This window comes from Lynx rufus, unplaced genomic scaffold, assembly GCF_022079265.1.
Source record: "Lynx rufus isolate CCGP_SWC_20201006 ecotype Redwood Valley unplaced genomic scaffold, mLynRuf1.p SCAF_21, whole genome shotgun sequence".
NCBI classification, from domain to species: domain Eukaryota; kingdom Metazoa; phylum Chordata; class Mammalia; order Carnivora; family Felidae; genus Lynx; species Lynx rufus.
In genome coordinates, this window is record NW_025814836.1 from 20,945,316 (window position 1) to 20,964,070 (window position 18,755).

Here is an 18,755-nt window from a genome sequence, read left to right on the forward strand (position 1 = left end):
TCCATGCACCTGTGCGGAGCTCGGGGAGGGGGGGGGCCGGGGAGGGGAAACGCACCTGTGCAGGTAATCGCCTGAACAATTCGCACTCCACCCCAGCTCCTCCTGTCCCCGCACGAAGACCGTCTCTGTGTCGTCAAGGTCTTCGGCTCCGAAAAGCCGGAGCCGAAGACGCAGGGACCCCAGCTTCCGTCAAACGGGGGTTTCCATTTGTGTTTATAATATTTAAGATTTTCTGAGTTGTTGTTACAGTCTTATGGTTTCTGTGTCAGCAGCTTCTCTCTGTATTAGAGAAGGTATCTCTCTGTCTGTGGATATAGATAGATAGATAGTTAGATATATAAATATATATATGTATATATATATATATATTCGCCAAACTGCCTTACAGGGTTTTTTCTTTCCTTTTTTTTTTTTTTTCAGTGTTGTATGTGTAGCAGGCACTTGAGTTTATATGAAGATGTTCGCTTCAGTCAGGATGGAAGAAAGGAGTGTGAGGTGACAAGGGAGGATGTGAGGCCGGGAGACAGGAGGCAACAGAGTACGCATCCGTGACCGCCAGCCACCGCTAGCCGAGGATGTCCAGGTAGATGGGGGCGGCTTTCCCCAAAGCGTGAAGGACTTTGTAGATCTCCTTGATGTTCAGCCGCTGCTGGGGTTCCCTCTGCCAGCACCCCAGCATGACGTCGTACACCTCTTTGGGGCACACTCGGGGCCGCTCCAGCACACGACCCTGGGTGATACACTCGATGACCTGAAAAAGTGGAAAGCGGCAGGACGTTACATCCAAAGCCCCGCCAGGGCCCCGCGGCTCACACCCAGCAAAAGCAAGCGACGACTTCACGGAGGGGCTCCAGTGCAGAGCCGGGGTGCCCCCCTGCACGGGCGGCAGGCTGGCTGGAGACAGCCCCGAGTCTCTCCCCTGTCCTGTGCAGGTGGCTGGCTGGCCGCGCCCACCATTGCCCTTTGTGCCCTGCCCGTTGGGTCAGGTCTTCACGGGCGCCCCCACATACACTCTCCCCTGTACTTGACTCTTCCTCTCTGGCCCTCAATTTCGTCTGAATGCCACCCTGCATTCATTGCCACTTAGCAGCAGGGTCTGGCATCTGACCTGTCCCTCCTCTCTTATGAGCCTGAATGACTTTGAAACCCCCTTGAAGGAGCTCTACACCATCTGGCCCCTCCATGCCTCCCTCCCCTTAGCTCCCACTTCCTGGCCAGCTCCCCTCCTGCTTCCAGCCTCTGTGTAGAGCACCTTGCTTATCTCTAAGCCACCTCGCGGGTCCCTTTCTCAGCAAGCCCCCACCCCCTGCTCTTTGCACTAACCCGCATATTTGGTTTCTGTGAACATCCTTCACACCAAGACTGCTGCACTATTCACCACTGCCCAGCTGGGTGGCCGGCGCAAGTCAGTTAACCTCACAGGGTCCCAGCACCCTCATCTGGAAGATGGGGATCAGATGTCTGCCTTGACTACCTCCTAAGTGTTGTAAAATGCAAACGAAGCCAAGAGCACGAAGCATGGCAACATGTACTGAAGGGGAGGCCTAAGGAGGAGTAGGAAGAAAACAAATAACGTGTGGTGGGACCCACCCCAGCTGGCCACGTGGGGACCGTGCCTGTGATTTGAGCTTCATTTCCAACTTCTCAAAGGCACTTCTTCTTTTTTTTTTAATGTTTATTTATTTATTTTGAGAGGGAAAGAAAGAGAGCATGAACAGGCAGGGGTAGAGAGAGAGAGGGAGAGAGAGAGAATCTCAGACAGGCTCCGCACTGTCAGCACAGAGCCTGACGTGGGGTTTGAACACACGAACGGCGAGATCATGATGTGAGCTGAAATCGAGAGTTGGATGCTCAACCGACTGAGCCACCCCAGCGCCCCATCAAAGGCACTTCTTTGCTGACCTCGAATACGTGACGTTTCAAGGTTTCATCTTCCACGACTTGGGTTGGTTTTAACTTCTCCCTAACTCTGGGCAACTTGCCCCAAACTCCAGTTTCCTTGTTCGGAGATGGGTTGTAATGATAAAAATACACAGAATCTTCTCTAGCTGAGTGCCTCTAGTGTCTTTGCCCCCGTGACTCTGTGTTCAGTTGGGCAAGACAAGTGCCTTTGTTCTCTTTTGTCTCCCCCTGCTAACCCCAACAGTGCCATGTTGTCTCATGTCACTCTGACCCCAGGACAGCCTGTCAAACCTTCACTGTGTCAGCACCTTCCTGGTCCTGTTCACCCCGGGGGTTGGAGCCAGCCCACGAGACTCATTTCTGTGCCAGCCCGATAGGTCTCCAGCTGCTCATATTCTCCGTTCTTATTAGAGCCTTATCTCCACACTCCATTACCTTCACCTCCACAGAAAGGGACCCAGCTCAGACTGCAGCAGCTGTTAACGCTACGACCAAAAGTGCTCTGTCGCGTCTTCTGCAGGGTGGGGCTGGCCGGGGTGTCAGCTTCCATAAAGAAACCCGTGATCAGTAGCTGTCAGCACTTGGCTGCTCTGGAGGGTGGAGTGGGACAGGTGGCTGGAGGGCAGAAAGCCCACCTTCAAGGCCACTGTCTCACCGAACTGTGTTAGAAATGATCAGAAACGTTGGGGCACCCAGGTGGTTCAGTCGATTAAGCATCTGACTTCAGCTCAGGTCATGATTTCACAGTTCGTGCATTTGAGCCCCACGTCGGGCTCTGTGCTGATAGCTCAGAGCCTGGAGCCTGCTTCAGGTTCTATGCCTCTCTCTCTCTCTCCCCCTCCCCAACTTGCACATTCTCTCTCTCTCTCCCTCTCTCTCTCTCTCTCTCAAAAATAAATAAACATTTAACAAAAATGATCAGAAACACTTTCTTGGCTACTACAAGCCAACTTGAGTATCCAGGGCAGATCTTCTACTGACACCAATAGTCCCTCAACCCAGATCCCCTCTTTACTGGAGCCACCAAACTACATGGAGGCTCTGCTCAGGATGTGTGTGTGCTTCTGTGCGTGCATGTTTGTGCATGTGTGTGCACGTGTGCATGTACACGGGTGGGTATATGCATGCATGCATGTATCCGCGTGCACACATGTTTGTGCATGTGTGTGCATATGCGGGTGTGTGTGTGCATGTATGTGCACGCACACGTCTTTCCATGTGTATGCGCCTGTGCACATATGCAGGTGGGTATGTGCACACATACATGTATGTGTGTGCAAACATGTTTTTACATGTGTGTGCACGTGTGCACATATGTGGGTGGGTATATGCATGTGTGTGCGTGCATGTTTGTACATGTGTGTGCACGTGTGCACATATGCGGGTGGGCATATGCATGCATGCATGTATGTGTGGGCACACTTGTGGGAACCTTTGTGTTTACCACCAATCCCACTGCCCAAGAAAGCAGCAACAATTTTTCAAAACACTACAACAAATGGGTTTGGATACACTTTCTTTTCTTAAAGGTCATTAAAATGTCTTGTCCTACTTTGGGAAATGTGGTTAAGACTCATTTAGCTTGTGATTGATGAGATACTACAGACTTAGAGAAATGCCTTCTTTTCAGTCTTAGAAACTTACTGGTTAGGGCACAGGTGAACACAGCTTCCCAAAACAAAGATACTTTCCTGAATATTCAGATAAAATCGTAATATTCAAAGGCTCCTGCGGGGGTGCCTGGGTGGCTCAGGAGGTTAAGCGTCCCACTTCAGCTCAGGTCACGATCTCATGGTTTTTGAGATCGAGCCCCACGTTGGGGTCTGTGCTGACAGCTCAGAGCCTGGAGCCTGCTTTGGCTCCTGTGTCTCCCTCTTTCTCTGCCTCTCCCCCGCTTATGCACTCTCTTTCTCTCGAAAATAAATAAACATCTAAAAAACTAAAAAAAAAAAATAATTGCATTCTCTTATCAGTCTGCTTGGTTGGGAATCCGAGCCCCTTCCTGCCCACTAACTGTACTGAGTTCTCCAGGGCAACATGAGTCTGGTCCAGACACAAGTGAGAACATCCTGTCTCCATGCCACAGAAGCTCCCACCTCTGAGATTCTGGCCAGTCCTCTCCAGACCCCCAAACAGTTCCCTTCCCTCTGCCCTGAATCTCGACACGTGTCTGTGGAAAGTACTGAGTTATTACAGCTAACGTGCTCAGAAACGTACCTGGCACTAAATGTTAACCACTGCTCAAATCTGATTACCGATATTTTTACTATTACAAATCAAAATTATAAAAACATAGAATGTGTTCATTATTATTATGTTTACTATTATGGGTCCTTTTATTCCTGGAAGTCCACACACGTCGCTCTATCAAGAACGTGAAATGTGCCTTCCCCACCTACCATGCTGCACCTCCCTGGGATGCCCAAAGCCTTTGGGAATCCAGATAATTTGGGTGTTTCCACAAGATGGCACAATTGAAGAACTCAGAGCTGTTCTTTGTTTTCATTTTCTGTCTTAGTGAAACATGTGTGATGTTTAAGTGTAGCAGAACAAACAGGACCGTGACTCGCATCTCAATTTAAACATCTGATTTCATGCTCTCTTGACAATTATGCCACAATTCCTACAGCTATAATTTTTTTCCTACTGAGAAGCTCCCCGCTCTTGCTTCTGCCTACATGTGCCCTGCTGGCTCCAAACCCCACCTGATGTTTTGTATACTATGTCTAAGTCCTGGCCTCAGCCATCTCCACCAGCCTTCACCCAAATCGAGGTTCCCATCTACCCCCTTCTGTACCTCTGTGTTTGAGAGCTGGAACCACGGCTGCTTTCCGTAGGTGAAGATCTCCCACAGGATCACCCCAAAGCTCCACACATCGCTCTCCGTAGTGAACTTCCGGTACATGATGCTTTCAGGGGGCATCCAACGGATGGGGAGCATGGTGTGTCCTCCCACCTAAAAGGGGTCAAGACAGAGGGACACACAGAGTGACCAGATGACCAGAGTCGGTCATGCCTGTCTGCACTCTTTATATGTAGATGTGCTGTCCATGCCTCTTATTCTAAGATAGCCACACCTTGATGCAACTTGTCTCAGAGGCCCAGTGGGGGCACTGACATCCAAGATCTATACACTGGAGGCAGCTGGAGTAGCAACTAGAGATAACCCATAAGGGAAAGTGGGTTCCTTGACACAGAGCGTAAAGAAAGACCCCAAGATGATTCGGGGTGGGAGAGGTTTTAGAATCTGGTACTAGAGCGAACCTAACCTTGAAAGGAGGTCCACGGGAAGTCAGCAGAGTCACTGAGGGAGGCCGTCAAGTACAGGAGTATTTAGGCAGCAGGTTAAACTCCTTGGCCATGGCGGTTAAAGCACAACATTATTCATGTGCATCTAACCTGCAGAACTATGACTTTACCTCCTACCTGATGATCCTGTATTTCTCATCGCAACTTAAGACTCAGTGTTTCAAGTGAAGGGGACAGAGAAGTTCCAAATGTGTGGAAGCCACTTGCTAATAAGAAATCAGGTGGACTGAAAGAGAATTTATGACAGTTCTTAGTGACATCTCAAAGTCCAGTAAGAAAAGTGTCTTTTAAAATCTAAGGGAGGGTGCCTGGGTGGCTCAGATGGTTAAGCGTCTGACTCTTCGTTTCGGCTCAGGTCATGATCTCACGGTTCATGAGACTGGGCCCCACACTGGGCTCTGCACTGTCAGTGAAGAGCCTGCTTGGGATTCTCTCCCTTTCTCTCTGTCCCTCCCCCACTAGCACACTAGCATACCACATGTGCCTGCACCTTCCCTCTCTCTCTCCCTCTCTCTCTCTCTCAAAAATAAATAAACATTTTAAATAGCCTAAGAAGACCCACCCGTCGGTCTACAGATTTGACAGTCAAGGACAAGAGGAAGTGACTGACATTCAGGGTACCCTTTCCTGAGAAAACATTAGGGAAATCCTCATGGACCAGCAGGCTAGATGTACGGTGTAAGTATAAGACAATCCACAGCTTGTTTTAGAACTCAGGAACTAACTGTATCCTTAGTAAATACAACATCAGAAACGGGGACTTTTGGCTAATACATAGAATGTGTTGTTAGAAAAGTGCTTGCCATTGATAGAAAGAGCTCTCTATAAATGTCCCGATGAACTATTAATCAGAATTTCTTGTTCTTACAGTGGGCCAGTTGGAGGTATAACAATAATGAACATTTAGGAAAGAATGACTTATTGGAAAATGGGCATTCTTATGTCTAAAGAGGAAAATGATGTTTGCCTTATCTACTTGAAATATTTTAGAAGATAAATGATTATAAGGATTTGCAGGCACTATTTTCAACCTGGGATTTTATAACCAAGATAGCTCTGTGTCATGTGTAAAGACAAACGAGGGTGTTTCTTTCAGACAAGAAAAGACTCAGAAAGTTGATCCCTCTTGGTTTTTCAGAAAATAAAGACGAGAAAATTAATTGAGGATTATTGCAGAAAAACAGGGGGAAAATAATCTAAACTAGACAATGACTTGGAACATAATAAATACAGTACAGCAAATAAGTCACCCACAAAAAAAATGCAATTTAAATCTAAATAATGGTTGGGGAGCCTGGGTGGCTCAGATGGTTGAGCATCAGACTCTTGATTTCACCCCAGGTCATGATCCCAGGGGTCGTGGGATCCAGGCCTGTGTCAGGAGACTGCTTGAGATTCTCTCACTCTCTCTCTTTCTCTCTCACTCTCTCCGTCTCCCTCTGCCCCATCCCTGCTCTCATTGTCTCTCACTTTCTAAAATTAAAAACAAAAATCTAAATAATGGTTGCTAATCTGATAGTAAAATGTAATATAATGACTAATAAAGTCTTCTAGTAAAATAGAGACATAAAGTAAATAATAATACTAATCATGCTAAGAGTACTACCATTGCTACCATTAACAGTACTTATCTGGAATGAAATCTCCAGATAATTTCACATAAGTACATAGAAGAGTAGGAAGATAAATCATTAAAGCCTGACAAAGGCTTTGTCTTTTTGGGAGGGAAAGGGAGCAGGTAGACAGTCATCAATTGTTGATTACAACGGTTTCAATTTAAATTTCCTTGCTAAAATTTTTAAGTGGCTCTTAGAAGAATAGAAATAGTACATACAGCTTTCAAACCAGTTGTTAGAAAAAAGAACCAAAAATCTCTGGCCGATACCAAAAAGGCTACAAAAAAGAGGAATGGGATAATGATGTGGCACAAAATGAAAAAGAAGTTTAAATAATACCGCTATAGACACTAAATACAAAAGGGTTGCACTGCCTCTTAAATAAGACAAAAATTATGTTAAAAAATCAAGATGTGTGTTATTTAGAAAAGACATACATAGAAGAAAGTAACAGAAAATATTAGAAATGAAAGAATGCAAAAATACAGTAAAAAGAAAAAAGGAATATATATTAAATATGCTAATATTAAAATATAATATAAAATATATTAAATCATATATACACAATATATTATTAAATGTAAAACATTGAATATTAAATATACAATATCTAAATGTAAAATATTGAAAATTAGATATGTGTGGGGAAAAATTTAGAATGCCAAGAATTAAATAAAGAGAAAGTAGTTTATATCATATTTCAAGATGGCAAAATTCACCATTATGATAATTATGACTTATTAGGCTCCAAGTAACATAGCAACAAAAATGTACAAAGAGTAAAAATAGGATATAAGCAAAAGGAAGCTGACAAAACTACCATTATAATGGAAAATCAAAACACTTCTTTCACAAAGAGATCAAGAGGACGAGATAAATGAAGATACGTTTAAAAATGCAGATGAGTATGTTAACTAACTAAAATTTAAATTAAAAAATGGAGATGAGTTTTAATTGATAGATATGACTATTATGATTGTCTTTCTGCCTCCCTAAAAAAGCTGGAACATTATTTTCAATTATCTGAAACAATTTATAAAACCAATCACATATTATACCTCAAAAGAAATCTGAAATTCCAAAAGAAAAAACACAGTACATAAGAAACAATACACATTAAAAAAAATGGGGTGCCTGGATGGCACATTCAGTTAAGCATCCAACTCTTGATTTCAGTTCAGGTCATAATCTCATGGTTCGTGGGTTCAAGTCCCACATCTGGCTCTGTGCTGACAGCAGGGAGCCTGCATGGGATTCTCTGCCCCTCCCCTGCTCTCTCTTTCTCTCGCTCTCAAAAATAAAGAAATATATGTTAGGGGCGCCTGGGTGGCTCAATCGGTTAGGCATCCGACTTCAGCTCAGGTCATGATCTCGTGGTTTGTGAGTTCAAGCCCCGCATCCGGCTCTGTGCCGACAGCTCGGAGCCTGGAGCCTGCTTCGGATTCTGTGTCTCCCTCTCTCTCGGCCCCTCCCCTGCTCATGCTCTGTCTCTCTCTGTCTCAAAAATAAATAAAACATTTTTACAAATTAAAAAAAAAAGAAATATATATTTAAAAAAAAAGAAACATTTTCTGTACCAAATAGGAATTAACAACAAAAGAATAACTTTTTAAAAAGTTTCTCTCTGGGCAATTAAAAAACAATTTGATAATGGAATAACTGAAAATTAAATGTAAAATTATTTATTATGATAATAATTAAGTGTGTGTTCATTGAAGCCTATGAAATATAGCTCAAGTAATTTTTTAAAAATACAGCATTTAAGCACTTATTTTTAAAATAGTTAAAAATATAACTAAATTAAAATTTAAAATGTGATTCCACAACAAAAGTAGTAAAGACCTACATGATCATAGAAAGCAAGAGGAAATAAATAACAAAAATAAAATGAGGAATTGGTATAAAAGAAGGCAAAGGAAAACAATAACCAAAAGGGGGAAAAATGTAAAAAGGAGACTATAACTTTACAATTAATTGCTAGTTCTGTCAAAATAATATAAATATTATATAATATAATATAACAACAAGAAATTTGGAAATATAGATGCCATAATTGAGTTTCTAGAAAAGGTTAGTGAAAAAAAAAGAGTAGAGAATCTAAACACAAAACAATTACAATTATAGTAAAAATTCTATACAGTAAAAATGTACAAGGTCCAAGTGGTTTTTTGGGGTAAGTTCTAAAATTTTTTATCCTATTTATACTTTTCCAAAGCAAAAAATAAAAAATAAAAAAGTAGAAACTTTCCCAGTTCATTTTCTGTAACTTGAATATTCCTGATGATAAAATCAATCAGTCAAACATAGCATACAGCCTTAAATATATGAATACAGACATAGATATTTTATCTATATATGTGTAAAGTTATGTTATAAATATAGCCTCCAAATATGAATAATGTTATATTGAATCAGCAAGATATTACAAGAATTCCATATTATAACTCAATAAGATTTATAATAGAAATGCAAGGATGCCTTAGTCTTAAGAAGTCTACTGTTTAATTCACTAAATTAAAAGATAAAAGAAAATCCATAATTTCAAAAGATGCCAAAAACTTCCAACACATTTACCTGATTAAATGTCCAAATTCATTAGTAATAGAAGGTAACTTCCTTTATTTAACTTACTAAATATTATATGTACTAATAAAACTTTAGAAGCATACAAAGTATCTTCTGTCACTAATTTTATGCAATACTATTCGGGTGGTCCCAGCCAATGCAATAAAGCAAGAATAAAAGCAAGGCAGAAACACTGAAGAGTCAAAGCTGCCAATGCATGCGTATGGTAAGATTATTCAAGGCATTTAATTAAAAAGCAATTCGAATCATTACATGATTTCGTAAGCTACCCATGTATAAAATGAACCTACCAAAATCAAACTACCCTCATATACCCGTAGTAATAAATTTAATAGAAAATAAGTTGCTTAATAGCACAAAAAAGCTTAATTCCCAGGCATAAACCTAACCAGAAAATGTACAAAGTCTACTTAAAGAAAAGTATTGAAAAACATAAAAGAAGATCTGAAATGTGGAAAGGTATGTCATTTCCTTGAATAGGAAGACAATCTCATAAATCTCTCATTCCTACCTCAAATTAGTCTGCAAATTCAACACAATCTAAATGAAAACCCCCAATGGAATGATGTATGGAAATTGACAGGATGATACCAAAATTTGTCTAGAAGAATAAATACTTGATAAAAGCTAAAATACACTTGAAATAGAACAACAAGGGAGATTTACTCTATCGGATTGCAAAACATATTATCAAACTACAGGAATGAACACACGGTGTTATTAGCATAGAAATAGACAAATTTCATTGATCAATGGAACAAAACAGGGTCCAGAAGCAGGCCCATGTATAATATTGGAATTTAATATATGAAATGATGGGTTAGTAGTCAAAGTGTTGGGACAATGAACTATTCATTTGAAAAGTACACTTAGATACCTACCTCACACCATATACAAAAATCATTTCCAGATGGATTAAAGAGCTAAACATAAAAACAAAACAATAATAATATTAGAAGAAAACTTAGAAAAGTATCTGTATAACTCAGGAGAAGAAGCCCTTCCTAAATATGACACATGTTCAAGAAGCCATAAAAGATAAGATTTAGTGATACAACTTATAAAAACCAAACACTTTTTCATGGCAAAATACGAAATAAGCATAGTTAAAAGACAAATGACAGAGAAAATATTCGCAATATATGTAACAAAGGATTAAAATTCATATATTATAAAGTGTTCCTTTAAATTAGTTTTAAAACAGCAACCTGACCAAAAAAAAAAAAAAAATGAGTAAAGGATAAGGGCAGATGGTACACAAAAGGGTTACAAATGAGCACAGACATATGAAGAGATGTTAATTAAAACAATAAAGAGACACACTTTTGAATGTTATATGGGAAAAATTGAAAAGATTGAAACTATCTAGTGCTTGAAAAGGTACGAGGATAGAGTTATTCTCAAGGGTCACTGCTAAGACTTGGTGCAGCCTTGTCCGCAGGCAGCTTGGCAGAATCTGTCTACACTACAGATGTTGAGTGCCTTTTAAGGCAGTAATTTCACCTCTAAGGAGCCTTAGAAAAATACTTGGTCCTATAAGCAAAAACTATTGGTTGAAGGGGATTTTTATTTCATCGTTTTTAAGGGCAACAATTTGCCCATCATTGTACATAGATATGTAGTGGTTAAAAGGAACATAGGAGAGTATGTGCAGTGATGTGTAAACAGGTCTAGGATACATTAAAGGAAAACACAAGACTATATATATATATATATATATATATATATATATATATATAATAGCATTCTTATTTATGTAAAAATGTGTCATACATAAGCAAGTACATTAAAAGGGGATAATGTGTAAGTCTGTAAATGCATAGAAAATGATCCAGAAATATAGTCTAGAGAAGGAAGCGAGAGTGAGCACTGACCAAAGAGAAATCCCACTTTTTCACTATATGTATTTCTATACTGCTTGTAATTTTATCACAATCATGTATCACATTTGAAATGTTTAAAAATAATAAAAGGAAAAACTAAACACCTGAATGAAGGAAAACCAGTAGACCTAATTTACATAAGTTCTGATTCAAAAGGTGGTTTTTTTTAATGTTTTTTAACATTTATTCGTTTTTGAAAGATAGAGAGACGCAGTGCAAGCAGGGGAGGGGCAGAGAGAGAAGGAAACACAGAATCTGAAGCAGGCTCCGGGTTCCGAGCCGTCAGCACAGAGCGTGACGCGGGACTCGAACCCATGAACCATGAGATCATGACCTAAGCTGAAGTCGGATGCTCAACTGACTGAGCCACCCAGGTGCCCCTAGAAGGTGATGTTCTTTTAAAGAAAAATTATGTCTGTGATAGAATCTTGTGGAATGGTTTATTTTACCTGGTTTCTTGATGGAAAAAAAAAAAAGTCAGGAATACAGAAACATCCCTTTTGATGCAAATTTTTAAGTAATGGATTCCTTCAAATTGATGCTGATTGTTTGCTTCATTTAATGATTTTATACACAATCCAGAAGAGGTGTTCCAGACTGAAATCTCCCAATTTACAAAGAGGGAGGAATTCAAGTGTGCTGATGTAAACTCTGATGAGCTTAAGTGTTTGGGAATAAAAGTATTAGAAGAGTATTAATTGGCTGCAGGGACTTCACGAAGAAAAATTGTATCAAGATTTTTACCACCAATGTGAGAGAAATTTGTAAGGCATTCCTCTGGAAGTGAACTAAAATATTTCAAGAGGCCAGTAACATAACAAAAAGAGCAATAAATTGGAAGTCAGAAGCCCTGGGTTGTGATGTGACCTTAGACAAGCACTCAACCTCTGAGTTTCAACGTCCTCATCTTCCACACAGGAGTGAAACATCTCCTGCTTCCAGTGAGATCATGTATGTAAAAACCCGCCGAGTATCATTAAATCCAAAAGTATACACATAAAGTGCAATGCCTGTTCACTGTGTGTGTCCTTACATGCTTGAGAACAGCATAACAAACCTAATTTCCTGGTTTCCATATTCCCCATAAAGATTTACCTGGCCAACACTGATTTTTCCCCCCAGGACTATCTACATCCTTCTCCCACGCTGGAGAAATCTAGTCTGGGAAAGGTAGTGGTTAAATCCTTCGCTGATGAAAAAATAATAAAAAAATATATATTTATATTTATTCATAAATATATATGAATATAAATATGATATAGATATATATTTATATTTATTCACAGGGGTGCCTGGGTGGCTCAGTCAGTCTGATTTTTGGTTTCAGCTCAGATCATGATCTCAGTTTCACGAATTCAAGCCCTGCATAGGACTCTATGCTGGCAGCCTGGAGTCTGCTTGGGAGTTTCTCTCTCTCCCTCTCTCTCTGCCCTTCCCCAACTCACGCTGTCTCTCTCTCAAAATAAATACATAAACTTAAAAAAGCTGACAAGTATTCCCATGGTAAAACCTATCCCGACAAGCGATAGGCTGAAATAATAATCTTCATATCAGTAATATCAATTAATACACACTGAGTACCAGCCATACATCCCTCATTTGATCCTCTCTCCCTTCCTATATGATAGAATTCCCTATTCCTCCCTTTTCACAGATGAAGATAATATAACTTGCCTAGGCACTGCCTGAGAAATACTAGCTAATGATCCAAGCTATCAGATACGTTGAAGATCTGAAGGCTGAGCTTTGAAACGGGAAACGTACAGGAATAAAGCAAAGATTCCAAGAACTGATTCTAGAAAGAAAATATGTACTTAGAGATCTTTGGATTATACTACCTTGGAGGACATTTCCAGCACCTACATTATCATGGATTCCCATGTTGCCACCCTGATCATCTGTAACGTCCTCTTTCACCCGAGGGTACAAGCAGGCACTGAAGATTACTTACTGCCCGGTCCCATGATTTCATTAGGGGCTACAAAAGCGTGGAGTTCTAGCATTCCCTCTGCATGTATCAGCTGGGCATCTTCTATAAATAAAAAAGTTCCCTCATTAACTATTTGGTTATACCGATAACACTTCGTTTAGGAAATGTTCAGTTCTCTCCCTTTATTTATCAGCGCTCAGAATAATGAATTCGTTCCCTAGCATCCTCCAAAGGTGACCAACAAGAGGTTTGGCTTGATTCTGGGAAGCATGAAATTCGACTCATGTTGGGGTGGGTGGGGGGGGGGTGTGGCTGTGAGTGTGTAGACAGGGGTGTCTTTTAACCCGATGAAGAGTCTCAGTTTATTATGATTGCTCTTTTTGATGCTTACTGTTCCATCTTTGGCCAGTGGCAGCCTCTTAATGTTGGTGCCTCTCGCATACCCCGGGCCTTGCTTCTGACATTAAATACTATTGGAGGCTCCGGGCGTCTGGGTGGCTCAGTCGGTTGAGCGTCCGACTTCGGCTCAGGCCATGATCTCACGGTTCGTGGATTCGAGCCCTGCATCGGGCTCTGTGCTGACAGCTCAGAGCCTGGAGCCTGCTTTGAATTCTGTGTCTCCCTCTCTCTGCCCCTGCCCTGCTCACACTCTGTCTCTCTCTCTCTCAAAAATAAATCAACATCAAAATTTTTAAAGAAAATATTGTAGGCTCATATTGTACATTTGCTGCCCCAGCCCTAGAATAAGCCATTTCTCCAAGAATCCCTGGATTCTTCTGGTGGACAATGGAATTTACAGACTACACTATGGATGCCAGGAGTGTGGTCATTGCTATTGGGTTGAGTTGCTCATTATTTCTAGGTGTCTATATTGGAAGTCGCTAGAAAAAAACTTTTCCATTAAAAGAAAATGCATCATGAGTTCATATTGATTTTTCCAACTCAAATTTAGGATTACAGAGCTTTTACTTAACCTCTTCGATTTTATATCTATATTTTTTCTTATGCTGAAAATCTTGATTCCTATTTCAATAATATTATTTATTTGCTTTATCCTAATACATGTTCATATATAAAATAATGTAACATACTTAATGCACAGTTAGGTTTGTTTGTTTCCCTTTGCTTTGTATTTTTAAGAATTGCTTTAACCCTTAAAATGTAAATGTTTATAATGATGGTTTCAAGGTCAAAACCAATAAACAAGGTACATGAAATTTGAGTCTAATACCTCTCTATTCTCTCTCCCCATTCTGATCTCCTCTTTCCTATAGGTGACGACATCTTGTTTGCTTTTAGTTCATTCTTCTTTTAACATCAGAAAATACATATTACATCCATTTTCCATTTTCCTCATTCTCTTAGATACTCACTCTCAAAGTACCTGTTGTGTACTTTCCTTTTTTGTTTTGTTTTTTTTTTTGTTTGTTTGTTTGTTTGTTGCTGGGATTCCCTTGTTCCTTTTCTAGCTATGTAGGACTCCCCTTAGCATGACTATGCCACAGTCAGCCCCCTATAGATAGGACTTGGGTTTTTCCACCTTTTTGTTATTGTCAATAGGGAAGTGCACATTTTACATATATCTTGGGTGACTGTTCCCCCCACTAAAGAAGAACAGTCTAGAATTCCCATTCAGTGTAACAGGTGGTTTCAATCCAGGATCCACATGATTTTGGAGACAAGTAAAGTTTTTCCAGTGGGTACCCAGGCAAGAATCATCTTGAAGGATTCTGCAGATCCTAAACTCCCATATGGATTTTTTCTAACATTGACTGAGAAGCCTCTGTGGCCCAGCAAACCCTTTTCCCAATTGTGCACACACACACGCACACACGCACACACCTGCCACTCTCCAAAGGAAACACCAATCTCTCACTCGTTCTAAATCTCAGGGGAGAAAACCTACAGAGTACAAACAAATAAACGCTATGAAATATTGGTACAGGTGCTGAAAATGAATGTCTCTAGTGGCTGGAAAATAAATCCTTTTGCACATCGAGTAGTTTCCAATTCTTTTCAAACAATTGAAGACGGACAGACCTAAAAGAATTATGAGCTAAGGGGAGATTTAAAAGAAATTTTGATAAGAGACCAATATGAGATTTTAGGCAAATAGCCAGATAATAGTTCAAAGAATTGAGTCACATTACAATAACAAAACTCCTCCCTTTTTCTCTATTTGTTTACTGTAAATAACATTTCTCAGTTCTTATATTGACATATATAAAAAATAGAAGTAGAATTGATCCTGAACCTTCCTTACTTTAGCAATAAATAATATGCATTATAGGCTACTGGAAAAATGTAAGAGATGCATTTCCAAGAATATTATACTTCTTATCTTTCATATTCATCAAAGTTGTGATATATGTACATTATTTCGATCTGCTGCCTACTTCCGTGTATTGCTAATAATTGTAATGATAACTCAATCCAAAAACTCTTAATATCTAGAAACGAATGGTTATTGGACATTAAAAATTAAATTTAAATCTTCATACATATTTTCGTCACACTAAATTATGACAGAGTGGCCAATAAAAGGCTTTCGTGCGTAAAAATATAACACATAAGGATAAAATCTGGTAGGGTAACTGGGATGAAAACATAAATTCAGGAAGAAAAAGGAGCCATGTAAAACTGACTGCTTATGCACTTGTTCGTGTGTTTAATAGATAATGTGTCAAATTGCTCTGGTATTTAAAGTTCATTAGATACATTACAGGAGTGATGTATTTTTTTCAATGTCAATATTTACAATATTCTGGAAATGGCATCCTTCGCAACTATTTAAAATCTTGTTGCAGATTTTATATAGCAACTTAAAACGTGCAGGGGGAGTGCACAGGTGACTTTTCAAGATTCTTTTAGGGACATCAAATCTGAAGACCACAGGTCTAGAGACTGAGCTTCTAGTGATATGACATTTGAAGTCTTGTCTCTGATTCAATCTGATCTTTCCTCAAGGCGCTATCCCACCCACCCCGGCCAGCAGTGTAAGGGGAGGGAATGCAAAAGTGTGTAACAAGAGCAGCACCTCACCTCCAGCCGGGGGGCTGCCTAAAAGCCCCAGCCCCACTTTTTTAAGTCCTTGGCCCTCATTCCCCACCCTGCCTGGGGGCCAGGAGTAGCCGGACTGAAAGTGTGGAAAGCAGATAGGATAGAGACTCTCAGACTCCATTTCCCCTGAGGACAGGATGCACCCCCCACACACACGTAGTCTCCTGCGGTTCACCTCCCTACAGCCACTTCTCCTCTCCCGTCATCCTGCTCTTTTCCATAGAGAGACACCCACTCCCCTGCGGTCAGAGGGATCCCACTGCTCTGGGTTAAAGAGGAACTCAGCCGAGCTCTGGAAGGTCCCCAGGTCTCTGCATCCAATTACACAGAAAAGGACGCCACTGGTGGGTTGCAAAGACCACAGAGAAGACCGCTTCTCTCCTAGAAGTTCAAAACGTCTATGCTCACACAACTCTGACAAGCTATAAAGGAGACAAAGTGACCCATATATTCCCGATAAAGAAACCACGACCCAGCAAAGGTGAGCAAACACAGATTCACAGGGCACGATATTTCTGGAACGAATGGAAGGATTCGAGCTTCCTCCATAATCACTAATCTGAATGGGCCAAGTCAAAATCTGTCAAAGCCCATCAGAAGCACAGCGGCCTTCTGAACAGCTGTAAAGCCTTCGCGATGCGCGTTAATGGCAAAATAGCTTCATCATAAAGACTGCCATTCATCGTGGGTGTCATTATTTTTTAACTTAGTCAACTTTATTTTTCTTGATTGCGTGTCTCAGCACGTAAAAGAATCTCCACGTGATCTAAGCGGAACAAAAGGCTTAGCATACGCGCTCTCCATCCGCTGGAAGTTCTCCTAGTTTCCCATCTGCCTCAGTGGCTCTGCCTCTTACCCCTTGTTCTGCGTGTCAAGCGAATCATCAGCCAAGGCTGGCAGTCACCTTGAACACGCTCCCAGCAGCCACTACTACAATCTTTGGAATCATTGCCACTCTTGTTCCAGAGGGCCTGGGGTTTTCATACACCTAGGCCGCACACCAGTATTAGCTACATCCAGCATACGTATACATACACCCATACATTCAGAAGGCAGGTGTGTACATGAACATATGTGTGTGTCAATACACACGCAGGTGGGTACAGTCATAGACACAAACACAGGCCTGTTGACCGTGCCCCGATCACACAAAGCTGGTGAAACCTCCCTTCGACGCCTCCTGAAACCAATGGCCTAAATGTAAAAAGAAAGGCTCCATGTCCTCTTCACATGTATCTTGTCTCCCAGACAGCAAAAATAAGCGGTTTCACTCTAAATCACTCGATGAACTCTGCCAGGAGCTTCAAAACTTCAAAATAACACGACTGTCTTTCCAGGCATTAACGTTCTCACCACTTGCTCCTCCCCCCCCTCCCTCCCCTCGCCCCTCAACAGCTGGGCTGTCTTAATAGCTCCCTCCCCACAGATGTGGTAGGGCCACCAAAGCCTTAGAAATGCCATTCTGCCCTTCCAGAATGTCCCCTGTCTGCCCACCCTCCTCCTGTCCCTGATCCCCTCTCCCCTTTTTTCCCCACGTGGCTATTTTGAATCACAGATACTGTATTTTCAACCAGTTCTTCACCCCTCGGCCCAGCCCCATCTGCACATTCCCCAATCATGCCACTTGGGTGCAAAAGCCTGTATTGCTTCCAGGATGCTCTCTGGGGGACCAGCCCTACCCTGTAACTTCACCCACTCCATCTCCCCAAATCCAACATTCATCAGAATCCAGCACTCCAAAGGAGAGTCCGTGCTAGGGCTGTAGCTCGGGAACATACAAAGCTGGAAAAGGGCTTGGAAATTACTTAGCCTGCCCCCAAGGCATGAAAACCTTGGCTGGAAGAGAGGTAGTGACTCGCCCAAGGTCACTAAAAAGAGTAAATGAAATGGAGGTCCCATAGAGTGCTGTTCTTGTGTTCGAGGTAAACGTGTTCCTGGAGAAAAGCATATATTAATTAATACATGCAAATCAAAAATACACGGATATGAAGTTTACATTTCAGTTCTATAGCTTCCTGCTTTCCATCCTGATGTACTTAAGCTTTGGGTCACCAAGAACTCTGTTTCCCCAGTGGTGTGGGCAGTGCCTTAGGGATGTATCCATTTGTATAGTCATCTGCTTTAAATTGGCAGTATGTGTGTGCACTGTCACAAATGCACGTCTGTCCGTGGCGTCATCCGAGTTATGGATATTCCATGGTGAAACATTTACATAAGCGATTGAGATTTTCTATAGTGACATCAGACTTCTGACTTCATACAGCAGGCTTGTTTGCCTTCATTTTGCCTCCCCTCCTCTTCCTGATACAGTAGAACATGCTATTACCTCGCTTCCTATAGACACAAACTGAAGACCTCAGCCCTGGGTCTAGGAGGTAGTTGGAATTCTCTGGAGGGAAGGTACAGAGAAAACTCACAAAGACATCATTATAGGACGGCTCCCTCTGAGCAGGGCTTTGTGACAGTTTA

At 41.3% G+C, this 18,755-nt stretch overlaps 1 protein-coding gene across 2 annotated transcripts in view; it reads right to left on the reverse strand.

The window, feature by feature from the left end:
- Positions 1–377: 377 nt before the first annotated feature.
- The window catches only part of NTRK3 (neurotrophic receptor tyrosine kinase 3), a 380,742-nt gene continuing 362,364 nt past the window's right edge, over positions 378–18,755 (reverse strand). For both annotated transcript variants that reach the window (XM_047086792.1, XM_047086791.1), the window contains 2 exons: positions 4,700–4,858; positions 378–751 (listed from right to left, as the gene is read on the reverse strand). In XM_047086792.1, coding sequence (XP_046942748.1) covers positions 566–751; positions 4,700–4,858 — 345 coding nt within the window. In that variant the 3' untranslated portion in view covers positions 378–565. The remainder of the gene's footprint in view (positions 752–4,699; positions 4,859–18,755) is intronic.